This window comes from Primulina tabacum, chromosome 11 (assembly GCF_025594145.1).
Source record: "Primulina tabacum isolate GXHZ01 chromosome 11, ASM2559414v2, whole genome shotgun sequence".
NCBI classification, from domain to species: domain Eukaryota; kingdom Viridiplantae; phylum Streptophyta; class Magnoliopsida; order Lamiales; family Gesneriaceae; genus Primulina; species Primulina tabacum.
Window position 1 is genome coordinate 1,568,062 of NC_134560.1, and position 17,252 is coordinate 1,585,313.

The 17,252-nt window shown below is 34.7% G+C and overlaps 3 protein-coding genes across 3 annotated transcripts; 2 read left to right on the plus strand and 1 right to left on the minus strand.

Annotated features, from left to right (window-relative positions):
* Positions 1–3,305: 3,305 nt before the first annotated feature.
* On the minus strand, positions 3,306–4,803 carry LOC142519384 (putative pectate lyase 2). The gene is given in 5 exon segments (XM_075622386.1): positions 3,306–3,524; positions 3,634–3,772; positions 3,901–4,004; positions 4,116–4,160; positions 4,162–4,803. Coding segments are annotated over 5 exon segments (1,149 nt in total).
* A 2,644-nt stretch (positions 4,804–7,447) lies between these two features.
* On the plus strand, positions 7,448–9,246 carry LOC142518737 (uncharacterized). The gene is made up of 3 exons (XM_075621545.1): positions 7,448–7,774; positions 8,077–8,143; positions 8,760–9,246. The coding sequence occupies exons 1-3, from the start codon at positions 7,550–7,552 to the stop codon at positions 8,882–8,884; spliced, it is 417 nt and encodes a 138-aa protein (XP_075477660.1). The 5' UTR covers positions 7,448–7,549; the 3' UTR covers positions 8,885–9,246.
* Positions 9,247–10,876: 1,630 nt separating this feature from the next.
* LOC142518936 (protein STRUBBELIG-RECEPTOR FAMILY 8-like) lies at positions 10,877–17,030 on the plus strand. The gene is given in 17 exon segments (XM_075621794.1): positions 10,877–11,238; positions 12,134–12,266; positions 12,376–12,447; positions 12,534–12,599; positions 12,694–12,765; positions 12,866–12,937; positions 13,389–13,460; positions 13,581–13,646; positions 13,756–13,821; positions 13,920–14,230; positions 14,586–14,842; positions 15,174–15,445; positions 15,544–15,679; positions 15,939–16,080; positions 16,193–16,228; positions 16,231–16,349; positions 16,551–17,030. Coding segments are annotated over 17 exon segments (2,205 nt in total). The 5' UTR covers positions 10,877–11,075; the 3' UTR covers positions 16,701–17,030.
* The last annotated feature ends 222 nt before the right edge of the window (positions 17,031–17,252 follow it).

Below are 17,252 nucleotides of genomic sequence, written 5' to 3' on the forward strand. Positions count from 1 at the left end.
AAAATAAATAAAAATATTTATTTGATTTTAATTTCTACCTACTAGGCACTAGCAGATATTTATAAAAATCATTTATATAATTATCATCTAGTGATACTAATTTAGAACTTGATCATATATATGATTTAGGATTTTTATATATTGGGGGCAACTAAATCATTTGTGGTGTTTTTTTATCATCAAATTAAAATTATCACATTTCCTAAAAGGGATATTTTATCCTTGTACAAAATAATTTAACACGATATCATGGGATTTCTAAAAAAGTATCAAACGTTCAGTACAAGAGCAATTAAATTTAAAAAATTAGCATCAATTTTTTTGTTTTTTTTTTGTTTTTGAATAGATACTCCATGTGAGAAGGAATACAATCTCATCATGTAGTCATTATTGACTTCATGAAACTTTCTATTTTCCAACATATACCTAATCTATAATTGATCTAGCAATTTATTTACCAAATTAAATGTATGAACGCAGATTCTCGTTAGATCCCATAAAATTATTACTATTATTAAATAAAAACTGAGGGAATGAGATTTGAAATTTGAGGAAGTATTATGAATTACTTTCACACACAGCATCAAAACGCCAACATCGCTTTATGGGAGAAATATTCTAAAAATTTAATTTTAATTCATAAATAAGTATTTGAAATACATATGAGAGATGTATTCAATACATAAGGCTCGAGGATCTTTTCCTCCTAGCATAAGCTAAACGTAATCTAAATATACTTTTTATAATTTTAAAGAACTCATTTTGTTATTTAAAATGGACTTGGAAGCATGTCCTATTATATATATGTCTAAATCAAATTAAGAAAAGTTCTTACAACCCCGCACTTGGAAGAAGAAGTAGAAAAAAAAATAAATATCGTGATAATTTTATTGTTCGTCGTCGTAGTAAACAAACGAGAAAATATAATTTCTTTTTTTATCTTTATAAAAAAGAAATAGGAGTTATCTGTGATAAGTTAATAAAAAAAAATTTCTTTTGTAGCCAATAATCTATTAATAAAAATAAAAAACTTAATAAAAAAGCAGAAAAAGAAATAATAGTAACTTGATCCCCTTCATCTACCATTGTGTCCACAATCAAGCCCCTCAAATAGAGATTCTTTCTTTCGACCATATTTCGATTTTTAATACTATATATATATAAGGACCGCTACTACAAAGAATATTACACCTTTGTCGTGAAAATATATCGATTGCTCGTTGAACGCTCGAATTGCGTGAAAGTAGGATGCTCAAAATTCGTTTTTCGTTGAAAACAAGCGATAATACATATTTAAACTATTTGGGGAAGCGATAATAATACATAATCGCAGTTGACTTCATAAGTTCATATAGTATATAAAGTGATCAGCTGCTCTCCTTTACCATCATTCTTATACACAGCAACATAAAAAGAAAAGAAGCTCCAATATTTTTTTTTGAAAAAAACAATTTTCTTATTTGCAGAATCCAGTGCAATTTCACCTTGATCTTATTCACTTGCATGTGGATCCCAGTCAGTTCTCAGACTTTTCAGCTTCCTATTAAACCCCCATACGATCATTTCCAGAACACCCATTTTCAAGAATCCCCACTATGCGAGCTTGATCTTCAGGTATCACGGTTTCAAGATGTGGGATTTGCAGTAGAAACGAAGGAGAACCAGTTGTCGAGAATGAACAATTGTGCTCAATCTGCTTGATGGAATTTGAAAAGGAGGAATTGGTAAACGAGTTGCCAAGATGTGTTTGCATGGAGAAATGGCTGGACATATGTGAACATTTTCTTTTTAATTATGGCTTTGACTTGTGCTGTTATACATTCAACTTCTTTCATTTTAACGGCGCTGATCGGGAGGCTCTTGCGGCCAGCAAAATAGAACAGAAGCAGTATTCTTGCTTTTATTTTCCTACTTTAACCCAAATTTAATTTTTATAAAAATAAAATTCGTATTTCCTCCTCCTCTCCTCGTCATGTATGTATAGCATTAATTGTGCATTAAAAAATCGTTCTACTACCGATTGGGTTTTCGATGTCTAAAGGTATTTTCTAAATTTATAATATTTCACGTATAAACTGTAATGGTTGGATTTACTCTCGGATAGTTGGAGCTAAACCCATTTAGAATATCCCAAATGGCAATGGAAGAGACCAGAGAGAGTATTGGTGTTGTTTTCCGTGAAACCCTTATAAATTTGATAAAATTTAAGACAATAACTTTAAAAAATTCCATACATCAAGTACGTTTATCAATTGAAATATGTTGATATTAGCATATATAGATCATATTAATTAATAAATGCCTAGATTAATTAATCATAATAATGGAGAATTATTACTGCCATAATTAAATAATAATAACTGAGCATTATTAGTGACATAATGTGGAACATTTTGAATGAATTGAAATAATGTGAAGAATTGAGAGGTTATGTATAATAATTTTCAAACCAAAGGTCATGCATGAACTCAATTTTTGTATCAATAGCCTTCATTCATTCAATTCTAAATCACCCCAAGTGAGAAACAAATGTATACTTTGTATTGTATACCAAGGGTCGAAGCTGATGTCTATCACGATCTTCAAATCAATATTTCTATGATAAATATCGTATTTATTACATCTACTGCTAATTACCTAGCAAATGATACAAATAGAGAAAATAATCAAAATAATCCTCAGAGTTTGTCTATTTTGTTTATTTAGTTTTATAAGTATTCAGATATAGGTTTGATCATGTAAGTTGGTTTATGTTTTGACTTTTGTTTTTTCGTCGGAGTGTGATACCTGACAGGTGCTGAAAAATGCTAAAGTGACACAAGGAAATGTTGACGTGTATATTGCAACGTCAGCATACTCCATTAAAAAAGACCAAATTCCAAAACACAACAAAACTTACAAAACCAATGTCAAAATTTGAATGTTTACATGATCAAAACACAAAATAGACAAATTTAGAGTACTATTTTAATTATTATCCCTTCAATTATGTAAGTAACTTTTCAAATACCTACTTAATTTAAGTGAGAGCACGACTCAAAATCCAAGTAGGGTGTTGCACCCAAAACAAAAAAATATCCAAGAAGTGTATAACGAAATCCATATATTAAAACTTGAATAATATATGTTGCATGTCTTGTTTCACATTTGACGTAAGGGGAAACTCGATATTGGAAATGCTGATTAAAAATAAAAAGGACATGATAATCACTTTGATTAACGTCTGCCTGCACCTCACACATTAATTGTATGCAGTTAATATGTGGGAGCCCTGCTCAAGTATCTACATTGAAAATAACGTCTGATCAACATGGTTTGTAGGCAGTGCAGGTCAATGGGCCTGCATCGGATGTTAGAGCCGGAGCCAAGGATCCATCAGCCACTCGAAATGACTGCGCATAGGTGTAGCCTGGGGAAATGCTTCCATATCCAGATGGAACAAAGTATGCGCCATTCATAAATTTGTCCTTTGATGATCTCCATTTCCAGTTCGTCCAACCACTCTTCACCTCTCTCTTTGTAACCTGTTTTTTGAATTAATATTCGCTAATCAGAACTAAATAATTTTATGTGCTCACCCGCATAACTAAAAGCATATATCAACAATTTTCTGCATATTTTTTAGCTATTTACTAGTTTCCGGTCACGGTTATTAGGCGCCATGTAGTAGTTTCCCTCACTGAAAATGGTGGGATTCGCGCTTCCGCCGATGACATACATCTTCCATTGATCATATCTATTGTTTGCCACATGTGCGTAACCTAGCCTAACCCTGCTCATTTGCATGAAAGTAATTGTCACATTCATGTACACAAAGATCATAATTTACAAATAAATACAAACAAATCACTTTTTGTTATTGATTTAAATATATATATGTGTGTGTACATTCATACAAACCTTGGCATTCTTTGAACTAAACCCGGGCCAAAATGGTTAAATGCTACTGTCACTTTTATTGCTTTGTCTTCTACGTTTTTATCGTCGTGCCCAAATAACATAACCTGCCAAGATAGAACAAATATTAATTACTTGTAATCCCAATTCAAATTGATTATGATTTACTTGCCGCATAACACATGATTTCACAAGAAAATATTCTGTTAAATACTTACTTTGTCGTGGTTAGAGAAGAAGTTGTTAGAAATAGTGATTCCAGTTCGAGGCATGAATTACATCAATTAATCCATCATAACAGTGAGCAAGATAACAATGATCGATCCAAACATCAGTTGAATCAAATATGTCGATCCCGTCACCATCAGATCCACGACGACGCCCAGCATGGGTCGGGCTATCACGAACTATACCCGATTTTCCAGGTTTGCAATCATGAATACTGATCCCATGGATGATCACATGGCTAACATGCTGGATAGTGATGCATGGCCCATAAGCAATCTCCACTTTAGCCCCTCTTCCATCTATGGTCTTGTAGCTATTGATCATGAGTTCATTTTTCAGTGTAATAACCATGCTTCTACCAAAAACAATCCACAATGGTTTAGCTTGGATCACACCGTACCGAAGGGTACCCCATTTAGGGTTTCCTGGGTCGTCTGATGGATCTGTAACGACATAAATTGCACCATATTTTCCTCCAATGGCATTTTTACCGAACCCAACTGCGCAATTAGCCAGGGCATGACGATTAGCGGCCCAGTTTGACTTACTCCTCCAGCATGAGTCTATTGGATTTAAGATTTTGGGAGTGTAGTAACTCTTAGCTAGTGATGGAGATAAGTTGACGAAAGCTAGAAGGAGGGTAATTAGGGTTAGTGGAAGAGAAGTTGGGGCAGCCATAATGGGTTTTGCAGTCGAGTTTGGAGGTACGAAATGCGATAAAATGTGCTGACATTTATGTGCATATTTTTGTCTAAAACGTGGCATCCACGTTGTAATAATAAGTAGGAATTTTTCTTTGATAATTTGTAATCTTTGGGTAATTTAAGATGGTGTTTAGCGGATATTAAACGTGATGGCACGAGGGGAGCCATTTTGACTTTCGATCGAGCTTTAGAACTGGTCCACAAAAATTAGAGAATATGGGAAATTTTTGACGGCCATACCTATTTTTTATTCATTACAATATTTCTTTGGGAAAAATATTCGTGTGTTCTGTCGTCACATATTTAAAATTTTTGAATTGGGCTAATTTCATGCATTTTGCAATGTGATATATAATATGTTTGTGATTTCGATTATTCATGTTTTCAAATTTCAATATTAGTCTACTATTTTATCTTTAAAAAATTTAGTTATTTCTCCAATGTAACACTGATGTGGTACTAACGTATGTATTATCAAGCACACCAACACTTCTGATAAAAAATAAATATTAAATATAAAAAAATCGGAGATATAGAACTGAGACTAAAATTCGATAACATATATGACCAAAATAACAAGAAAATGTGTATAGCCAAAAATACAATTTTCCCATATAAAGTCTTAAAATCTAAATTGAAATTGGAATATAATTTTATTGAAGGGACAATCCCATTTAAGTCTCAAAATTCCCAAATAACTATGGTTTATTTATTTTCAAAAATGAAACAGGGAAAGAATACATTGACCAAATCTTGTTCAGATTAAAAAATGTTTGACATTTTGAACTAGGCGGTTACAAAGGATTTGGTACAAGGGCGCCTATATATTGTCCTACATTGTCAACTCTATGACCTTAATTTAGGGAAATTAAATATAAGGGCTGCAAAGTATCAATTAATCAATTAATTTCAAAAACAAAATTTGAGGGAGGGTGTAATATATTGTAATCTAGATCAACGTTCTCCATTTGTCTTAGAATAATAATATCTCAGCCATTTAACTATTTATTTAAGGCTTAATGAGAGAAAAAAAAAAAGAGAGAGAGCAATTAACCATTTTATTAATATTTATTATTATTACTATTGAACAACACTGTCAACACCCCAAATCAATTAAGCATAGCTACACATCCCATACACACATTTATTATTCCCTAATCCCTTGCATTTATTTCTGCACTTGCCACAATTTTTCTCATCCAGCAATGGATTTACGCACCACCCGTTGCAGCAAATCTCCATAAACTTGCATCTCTTGCCACACGTCCCGCAATTAAGCCTGTCCATAAGCACATTCACGCATTGTTTCCCGCAGCAGTCTGGGCCTCGACTCCCTTTGCTTGCACACACACTAGGGTACTTGTCACATGTCAATATTAGACCGATATATTTGTTTTTAGTTATTTTTGGGCTTAGTAGATGCTACTCGTATAAATAAAGCCATCATCCACTCTGTACATGAAACGTGTGCAGAATGATGAATCATGATCACTCATCCATACATTGTGGTTGAATGAGTGACTATGATTTATTAACTCAGTACACATGTCACGTGCTGGGTGGATAATAGACAAATACACATTACCAAAATTAGGCATGTTACCAAACTAGCTCGGAGTGGTTCTGGATCGGATTAAACCGGTTTTTGATTGTCAGATGATGAAACTGAACCAATCCTATTTTAAACCGGATTTATCAGATTGAGAGTGTAAGCCGATTCAAAACCAACATCGAATTAAACTGGATTGAAATCATATTGGAAACCAAATTAGAGTAAATTTTTTTATTAAAGAAAAATTTTATGTATCTAAATGAATTAGATATAAATTTTACGTCAAGTCTTAATTTATTTACTAATTATAGTGGTCTTAGACTAATTACGACACAGACTCAAACAGACCATAGTAAAACGATTTTGGATTTATTTTGAGGCAACTCAATCTAATTCACTATTGATAATGAATTTGATTCAGTCCAAAATTAATTATATTAGTTCCGAATTGAACCAGATTGAATTGGGATTGGAACCGTCGTACCTACCAAAAATGCAAATTTCCATCAATATTTGACATTTTCAATTTTACAATGAGTATGAATATATGATTATTGACAATTAATGATTATAAATCAAAGCAATTGGATTCGTATTTATTTTACTTGAGTAATAATAATTACAAATATGCTTTTAATAACGTAAATACTGTAAAATTTCTTGTTATATTATAGATATTTTCAAAGCACAATTGTATTCCTTATTAATTTTTTATAATTACGTTGATTCATATAAAATGGATGATGCTGCAGATTCTTTGTGATACAATGACATGTGTATAATTAAAGATCGTAAAGCACAATGTATGTGTTTCTTAATGAAAACTTACTTTTTCTAAAAAAAATTAAAATGAAAGTTATTAATTTTTTAATTAATACAAAACTCGTTTACGAATTAACTTTGTTAAATAAATTTTTGATCTTTAAAAATATAATTTTTTTATTATAAATATGAATCAAGACTCGTCTCATTTATCAACAAATAAGAAAAAATATAATTTTTAATGATTTTTTTAACTTTAAAAAATTAAAATATCCTGTTTTGAGGAAGAAAATTGTCGAATAAACCCAAAAAAATGACCCACATGCAGAAGAGAGACCGCCGAAACTGGATTCATATACAGTAACACCATCCGAAGCGAGCATCATCTTCATCTCCAGGATTAGACATGCCTGCGGCTTCCCCTGCTGAATGCGCGGCTGGGGCGGCGCTACGATCGGTACTCCAGCGGGTTAACAACGCCTCCGATCTTTCCGGCCGTGCATCCGATCGTATTCGAGTTGTGGCCATGAGCAAGACTAAACCGGTACCACTCATCCGCCAAGTTTATGACGCCGGCCACCGCCACTTTGGCGAAAACTATGTCCAAGAACTCGTAGAGAAAGCTCATCAGGTCCAAAAATGATGTCTTCTTCTCTGAGATGCAGAATAGTAGCTCCATGTGAAATTTATTAATTAGTTATTTACAGTCTCTTTTTTTCCTGTTACTGTTGATTGTTTTGGGCATAAGGTAGCATGTCTTTGTTACTTATTGATTGTTGTCTGGGAGAAAAGGCATCATTTTTGCCATTATGAACGTCTAACATCCGGTGTTAGATTCTAGGTTTCTTTTGTTTTATCAATTGGTTAACAGTTTAGTATGTATAGCTGTTATGAAACCATGCATAATCTCACTTTTTTTAAAAAAAATTGCAGCTTCCTGATGATATAGAGTGGCATTTCATTGGGAATTTGCAGAGCAATAAAGTGAAACCTCTTCTAAGTAAGTTCGGAACAATCTACCTCTCTAATCCGAATTTGGACTTGGGCCTAAGTCCACTAAAAAACTAGGTCTAGAGAGTATCAAGTCCGTCGTAATCTTAACGTGATGTCCCAGGCACGTTATGTGTTGGGCTGTGGGCCGACCCGCTGAACTTCAATATGGACATAATCCATATGTTGATTCCAGGGTATCGTGGGGAGTTTTAGATGTGCAGATCAGCTGAATTAAATTATTGATAATTGTATAAATGGACGATCTTCACTCTTGGATTAAAGGATTTGGCATAATATGAAAAGCTGCGCCAGAGAAGTGATAAATCATTTGGTCGTATTTTGTGAGACAAATCTCTTATTTGAGTCATCCATGAAAGAATATTATTTTTTATGCTAAGAGTATTATTTTTTATTATGAATAACGGTAGGTTGACCAGTCTCAAAGATAATGATTCGTGAGAACGTCTCACAAGAAACCTACTCCAGATTACAGATTACATGTACACTTGGAAATTATTTGTTCTGTTTAGTTTTGTACGTTGATCAACTAATATTTGTGTGATTTAATACGTTTCTGTCTGTGGTTTAGTATTTCAATATACAACAATGCTTCTGCTTGGCAGATGGTGTTCCAAATCTTTCCATGGTGGAGACTGTAGATGATGAGAAGGTAAACAAATATTATCTTGTATTTTTTGTACCGGAACGAGAACCTTATAAATGGCAGGTACCATATAGTTTGAAGTAAAAATTAAGACACGGAATTCTAGAAGAAATGTCACAATTGCACGCGATGGTTTCATTAATACTTACCTTGATGGGAGTTTTATACTGGGTTGTAGTTATTCTCTAACTTCAGCTTCTTTTAGGATTTATTATGTTTAAAAGTCTTTCATCCTATGATGTTGATTGAAAGTGTCCTGATTCTTCCAGTCCTAAGTTGGTTCATTTTGTAAAGATCTAGAATGCGATATAATATTTTGGGATTGTGGATGTATGGAACTCTTGAGTGTTATACCTAATAGCAATTCAGGCAGGATTGTCACTGCAAATAACCATCACTTAAATTTACTGTAGTGCTTAATGTTGTGAGACAAATTGCCCATAAATACGAGTGAAATTATTGCAATATTATTTATATGGTAATATCAATGTATAAAGAATATTTGTTATCTGGATGCTAGGTGTATTATTTTTGGACGTTCAATAATATATCGAGTTTATATTTTTTTAGTTGTTATTTTTTCAGTTTTGATTATTTATGAATGAATTTACGTTTTTATGTCTGATTTAAAATTAGATCATAGATATATTTAATTTTTAACAAGCTCGATTCAAGCTCAAACTCGACCTCAATTATATGCTTGCTAAACATGATAAACGAGCTATTAATGAATTCAAGCTCAAGCTCGACTTGATTAACATCATAAACGAGCTTTTAACGAGTCGAGCTCGAGCTTTTCTCGTGTTTAGTAATTTCAAGACAAACCGAGCTCGAGCTTGATAACAGAAGTTCGAATTGAGCTCGAGCTCTCAAACAATCTTAACCGAGTCAATCTCAAGTCTAATACTGTTTGGTTTAGTTTGGATCGTTTACATCTCTAGCTACGTCGTAAAATGTAGACTACTATTATTAATACAATGAAGCCAAATTTATGCTGAGGTATTGGCACCGTCTATCTCATCTGTCTCTGTACATATCCTAAATGGTTCTCACTACATGATCAGTGTCGGATAAAATAAATCAAACAATTTGGTGCGAGTTATTGATGAATTAATTGTGGTTATGTGGGCCAATCGAGAAAGAAAAAGAATGGAGTCTGAGCTGGCATTCAGAACAAACGTACTGAGCAGGCGGGGTGGGAAGGAAACATGAAGACCCAGATTAATGACGAGAGAAGACTGCGAGCGCAATAATAATTGAAATAACCAGTGCATGTGTGGACAATGATATAGCTCAACACCTGCTACCATTGGAAAACGCGTACATATTCCACCAAATAAATCATAAATTCAAGTAAGTGATACATTAATTCGACGTTAATGCTTTGTGTTAATAGTACAAAAGTTGGGATGAAGCAAAGCGAGATTCTTTCCGAAACTTTCATTTCACACAAATCTATCCGATGAATTATCCTACAATCTCTGATGTCCATTGCATCATTTTGACAGGATATTTATGTTTGACGCCATTCATTTTATGAATTCGATATGAAATATAACAATGGCAATTTTTTATCAGTTTCACTTTTCGAACTGAAAAAGAATGAGTCAAAGACTACAAAATTTCATATGCTTTCGTCACGTTTGAAATTTTTTCTTTCCACTAACAAAAGGGCATAACAGGAAACACATTCAAAATCAAGAATCAAGAAAATTCTGATTCAAACCCAAAACGTTTTCCTCCCAAAAATGAGATGAACACAAAAAAAATAAAAAATTGTTTGCAAATAAAATTAAATTATTTCTTCTCTTTCCTCTTTCTCCAGCTCTCAAACACAAAAATACATGACCAGGTAAGGACAATCTAGTCATTTCAACATTCTCACCTGCTTCCCGTTCAATCTCATTGTCGAATCTGCCCCTTTCCAAGTAATCAACCCAACGTCGGCAGGCAGCTGATGGCACTATCGAAAATATACTATATTCTTGAGGACATTTTCGGCAGTTTATAAATTCACCTCCCCTACTAGATCTGTGGATACGAACTCGTGAGTCCTTATCATTTGGAAAATCTGCCGTGTTTCCAATTTTGACCCCGAATCACTTTATTTATTAATCGAATCAATTGTTTCTCTTTTAAAAAAGGAATCATACCTTACGTTTTCTGCGTGTCTTCATGACTGGAGCTGTGAATCACAGATGAGTGCAGCTAAAGATGGTAATACCTACCACAGGCGTGTTTCTGTCCTGCTCTCCGCCATTGGCTGCTTAGTTCTATGGTCAAATGCACGCTCACAAACCGCTGTGACGCAGTGTACATTCTGGTAATGGATAAAGCGGTGGTCAGCTCTTCTGTATTCCTCACTCGCCTTCTAGTGATCTGGGCGGTGATCTTCAGCTTTGGTGTTCCCGTTTATGCTAATACTGATCCTAATGATGGTGAACCTTTAAGATGTTTTCCGTTTCTTGCTCACCCAGATATTTTTCACTTTCTTGGTAATCTTCGAGAGTTAATGTAAAATGTGATGGAAAAATTATGGGTAACCTCATTTATTAGTTATTATTTTGCGTCGTCTCTTAGAAACCTGAGGTTTTTCACTTTTTGTATGACGGACTATAGGGGCTGTGTTGATGGAATATTTATTTTAAGTATCCTCATATAATATATTTAGAAAAAAGATGTGATCTTTCGGACGTGTTCAAATGATCTCAGAATTCCAAAAAAAAAAAATTAAAGATCAAATAATTTCTTGATAAATCGGAGGTCCTAATTCTGTAGGATTTTGACGTGTGGATGGATAATCTATTGAAAATGTTTGTTTTGGTGTGTAATTTGTTCGTGTTGAATTTAGTATCCAAATTGAGTTTTAATCGGCCCTGAGATTGGTTCGAAGAAATCTTTATCTTTCAATTTTACATTTTAACATTATTAACGATATTTGTATCCTGTGGACAAAAGGAATTTGACTCGTCAGTGTCTATTATGTAGTAGTTTAAGGTTTTTAGTTTGGTATAGCTGGATCAGTGAGTTTCTGCTTGTGCGTCCTACTCAATGAGTGCTTGGAAAACAGAAAGAACGGATTTTTTTTGCTTCCTTTTTCTGTTTTGACGTTAAAAAATGGTTAAACATTTGGATCACTGTTTGAAAAACAGTCTTGATTTATTCGTATCATACAAATGGGGCCGGTTATGTTTTTATGTATAATCATCATGTGTGTTACCTTTGTATACACGACCATGAAAGATAATTCCAGTTATGGATTGGTTGGCCTTGATTATGTTCAACTAACGTGGGTTGAACTTGACGGACCTGGTCTGTCACGCCTCTATGCAGTACAAGGGCTTCAAGTTTTGTACACTTCATTGAATAGTCCTTGGCAGCTAACAGGATGGAGATCCAGTGGTGGTGATCCCTGTGGAGAGTTGTGGAATGGAGTTATCTGCCTAGGTTCTTCTGTAGTGTCTTTGTGAGTTTCAATGTTCCAGATTTATTGTATCTCTGGTATAACATGTCTTTTGAGTCATTAATCTGCTTGAATAATAGGATTTATGACATACTTTTCTTCGTTGGAACAGGCATATGTCTGGGTTGGGACTGAGTGGAACAATGGGATACTTGCTCAACAACCTTGTGTCACTAAAGACATTGTATGAGAGATCTCTTATCTTATATGAATAAAGTATTACCGATGATGCTCTCCACCTCTTGCCAACCTTTCACTCTTTTGTTGCAGTGATTTGAGTAGCAACAATATCCATGATTCTATTCCGTATCAGTTACCACCAAGCCTGACAAGCCTGTAATTTTGATATCTTATTGGGCTCAACATTTTGTAATCTCTGATACGTGATTTCCATCGTCAGTTTTCTAATGCTTGTTCTATCTTGTTGCAGAAACATTGCAAACAACAACATAAGCGGGAATCTTCCTTACTCTCTTTCTAGTATGACCTCACTTAGTTACCTGTAAGTGGCATAGTTTTTCTGACTCATATTTGGCATTTCTTATAGTGTGATCCATATGTCTCTGGGTTTTTAACGCCTATACCTGTTATTTATGGTATAGGAATGTCAGCAGAAACATTTTGTCTCAGGGAGTTGGAGATATGTTTGCCAATCATTCAGCACTAGCAACCTTGTCAGTCAGTTCTTATATCTCTGAATATCAATTCGTCAATGTTGGCCATACTTGAATCTCCATCTATTCCTTTTTGTTCATTTGAAATTTTACTCACTAATTATTCAAAATATTCTCGTATAAATGTAAGTCTTCTTTGAGTTTGTCCCTTCTCCTGTCTTATACCTTAGGTCTCTGTCCATGCTTATAGTTGTGGCCTTTTTCCTCTATTCAATCTAAAATTGATGGTTTTCTACTTTACACTAAGGTAATATGAGAAATAAGAACAGGAAATAATAAGGACTACTGGACTAGTTTTATAAGCTTTGAGTTAAATTGATCGTGAGAATCCAAAATGCAGAAAATCTTCTAGTTTTAGTTGTTTCTGAGCTCTAAAAGTTGCTGGACTATCTCTATCTGTTTCGGGATCTGTTCATCTTAGAAGTATATAATTAATACGATGCAATTTCAGGGATATTTCATTCAATAATTTTACTGGAGATCTCCCACCTTCCTTTAGTACTCTAACCAATCTTTCAACTCTGTGAGTATGGCAATTATTACCTCTTTTAAGTTTTGTTTTGTTGTTCTCATTTCTTTTTCATTTTTTTTGCTTCTCTATGTTTGTGTCGATGTTAATATATTAATATTATCACTTTCACAGTCGAGTGCAGAATAATAAACTTACTGGTTCTCTAAATGTTCTCGTCGGTTTGCCTTTAATCGATTTGTAAGTGTTGCAATCCCCACATCAAGTATCATCTCATTTACTTAATCCAAGGAAAAATATGATGAACTTGATGGATTTGATAAGTTGGTCAATATGCTGATATCTGCAGAAATGTTGCTAACAACAATTTTAGTGGCTGGATACCCCAGGAACTAAACTCGGTCACCAGTTTTGTGTGAGTAGTGCAGTTATTTTAGATGTGAACTAATCAGATAATATGAATAATGCTCTTGCTTTAGAAAAATTTATGATCTAATCATTGTCATGTGTCAGATATGATGGAAATGTGTTTGCTAATGGTCCTGCTCCTCCTCCTCCACCATATACCCCACCTCCTCCAGGTCAATCTGGCGGGAGCAGTCGCGCTCCTCAAAGTGGTCATACACCTCGATCTAATGTCCCAAATGCTGGAAATGGAAATAAGAAGAATGGGTTGACAACAGGGAGCATATTGGGGTTAGTTCTAGGATCTTTGTCTGCAACAATTTTGTTGCTTCTTGCACTAGTTTTTTGCCTTCGAAGGAGATCCAAGAAAGAAATTGCTGCACGAACCTCAGTCGAAAGCCTTCATGACAATGATAATGGTAGACCTCTTCTCCGTGCTATCAGTTGTATAAAATTGTTTGATTTGTTAATATGGATACGATTACAAGGTGTTTCCCCTCTTTTACGTAACACGTGCAATCAAAACCACCTAATGAAACTATGACGTCCATGTATAAAACTGCTTCTGATATCGTGCACTAATTTCTCCTGCTCTTTTGGCATATGAAAGAATTATTTCTCTTTACTAGTTTTAAATATAAATGTGAAGTGCATAGAACTATTGTATTCTTTGATACATATAAATTTGATAGATTTTATCATCAAGTGTAGACATGATACCTGTTTGTATATACTCGTTTTATCAATTCATCTTTCACTCTTTTTGGTCCCTAGTGAACACAGAGATGCAAGAGCACCGGGTGAAGACAACAGCCACTGTATCTGATCTCAAGCCCACGGCAGTGGAAAGCATGGCTGTCAGACAAATACAGGGAAAAAATGGATCTGTCAAAAGAGTGAAGTCTCCAATAACCGCCACTTCTTTTACAGTTGCCACTCTTCAAACTGCAACTAATAGCTTTAGTCAGGAAAATCTGATTGGTGAAGGTTCTCTTGGTCGTGTCTATAGGGCAGAGTTTCCCAATGGGAAGGTAATTTCCTTTGTTCTTGGGAAGAACATTTACAATAATTTATATGTGAGTTTGCCCAATAATTTGAAACAATTAGAGCAAGGCAATTTGATGGATAAGTTCTGCCTTCCTTTTCCATTTAGGTCTAAAATTTCAGTGAAATAAACTGCATTTTTCGGTTTTAACTGACAACATGCATGAAAGCGATGATCAACTTTACATTTTTGATCCCCTGATGCTATTGATTCTAAATGATATTGACATTTTAACATTGTGGCGTATGTATGTGTGCCAGTGACTTAAAGATTCTCGTGCTTGGATATTACATATGTTTTACATGTTCTTTTTCCAGATTATGGCCATAAAAAAGATAGACAGTGCAGCATTGTCCCTGCAGGAGGAAGATAATTTTCTTGAAGCCATTACTAATATGTCACGTCTGAGACATCCAAATATTGTTGCACTGGCAGGATACTGTGCAGAGCACGGTCAACGTCTTCTGGTTCATGATTATATTGGACATGCTAACTTACATGATACACTGCACTATGCTGATGAGAGGAGCAAAATGCTGACATGGAATGGACGGGTTAGAGTAGCACTTGGCACTGCTCGGGCTTTGGAGTATGTTGTACATGGAAAGAACTTTGAACACACTCATGCGCACACACATGTTCTCCTTCCTTTTGGCTTGAATCTTAAAGTTCAGCTCTCTTTGGTAGGTACTTGCACGAAGTGTGTTTGCCTTCCATTGTACATAGAAACTTGAAGTCCGCAAACATTTTACTTGATGATGAGTTAAATCCCCACCTTTCAGATTGTGGATTAGCTTCTCTAATACCGAACACAGAACGACAGGTAAAACAATGTTGTAAATTCGGACAGCAAGTTGGCTGCTGCTCCTATTTATTTAGTTGCACTCTTGTGGGATGTATGTTGGTATATAGAGTCTTGCTTTGTAGAACTTAGAGGTCAAAATCACTTGCATGGTGGACTAGAAAAGGCGTGTTTGATTAGGTCTCTTGCTCATTGATTTCTCTTACATCTTTGAAATTATTGAATGGCCGAGCAAAAAATGGAATATGATATAAAATTTCCTCCCAACATTGATTGACAGGTTTCTTCAACCCAAATCATTGGTTCGTTTGGATACAGTGCACCTGAGTTTGCCTTATCTGGGATATACACTGTAAAAAGCGATGTATACAGTTTTGGTGTTGTTATGTTGGAGCTTCTGACTGGCCGGAAACCTCTTGATAGGTAAAACCAGATCTTACATGATATGATTATCATAACTGTGATTTTAAAATATTCCAGCAGAGCATCAACTTTTGTTTTTCCATGATCCTTCAAATTCATCCCCATTTTCATGTTCAAGAGTGAGATCAGAACAGTCACTTGTGAGATGGCCACTCCTCAACTCCACGATATCGATACTCTAGCAAAGATGGTTGATCCTGTCTTAAATGGAATGTATCCGGCAAAGTCTTTGAGCCGTTTTGCAGATATCATTGCCCTCTGTGTTCAGGTAAGGCCCTGCACTAGTATTATGTGATGTTTAAGCGGGCTTCACTAGCAATTGAGAAGCAGTTCGTGAGTTTTAGATGCTCTCTCATCTAATATGCTAGTCTTTTGGATTCGTCTTTTGCTCTTAGACTCGGGCATGGCACAGTGGGCCACTGTGTTATGCAGAATTTGAAATTGAAACTAAATAATAAATCCAATGCAGCCTGAGCCTGAATTTCGACCTCCCATGTCTGAAGTCGTGCAAGCCCTGGTTCGGTTGATGCAAAGGGCAGTGATCGTCAAGAGACAACCCAGTGAGGATTCAGGTTTTGCATTCAAGAATCCAGATCATGAAGCAGTTGACTTGCTGTAGGCATGTATCCAAAATCCTTTGCAATTTTTTGAAAATTATGCGAAGGTCCACAGGCTATAAAGAATAAGGAAAGCAAAATCAGTGAAAAGGAAGAACATATGAACAAGGAGCTGCCAAGAAATGTAATCGTGTTGCATACTGTGTGAGAAAATTCTCTAACTTTTGTCAGAATGGGAGATGCATATTATAATATTATATTGGGCAGTTAACAGTTGTCTTGCAAAATAATAATGAGCGTTGGAAGCACGATCTTAAGCACAAAGAACAAGTTCATGAATCAGGCCATGCTGTATAACGTGCGGCACGTTTTATTGAAGTTCTTTCCCACTATTTGACGAGTTTTCCATTGACTATAATTTTTTACTTGGTTCGGACAAATGACTCTGGAAAAATGATAGTGAGTGCTAAAAATTTTGCCTCAAAATTGGGAATATAAGTAAAAAAATACCCGTTTCAGTTTTCACATAATAAAGTTTAAAGTATATATATATCCATTTTCCTAAATTTGTAAATTTAGTTATGTGCCGGACTCTCTGGTAATTCACAAATTAC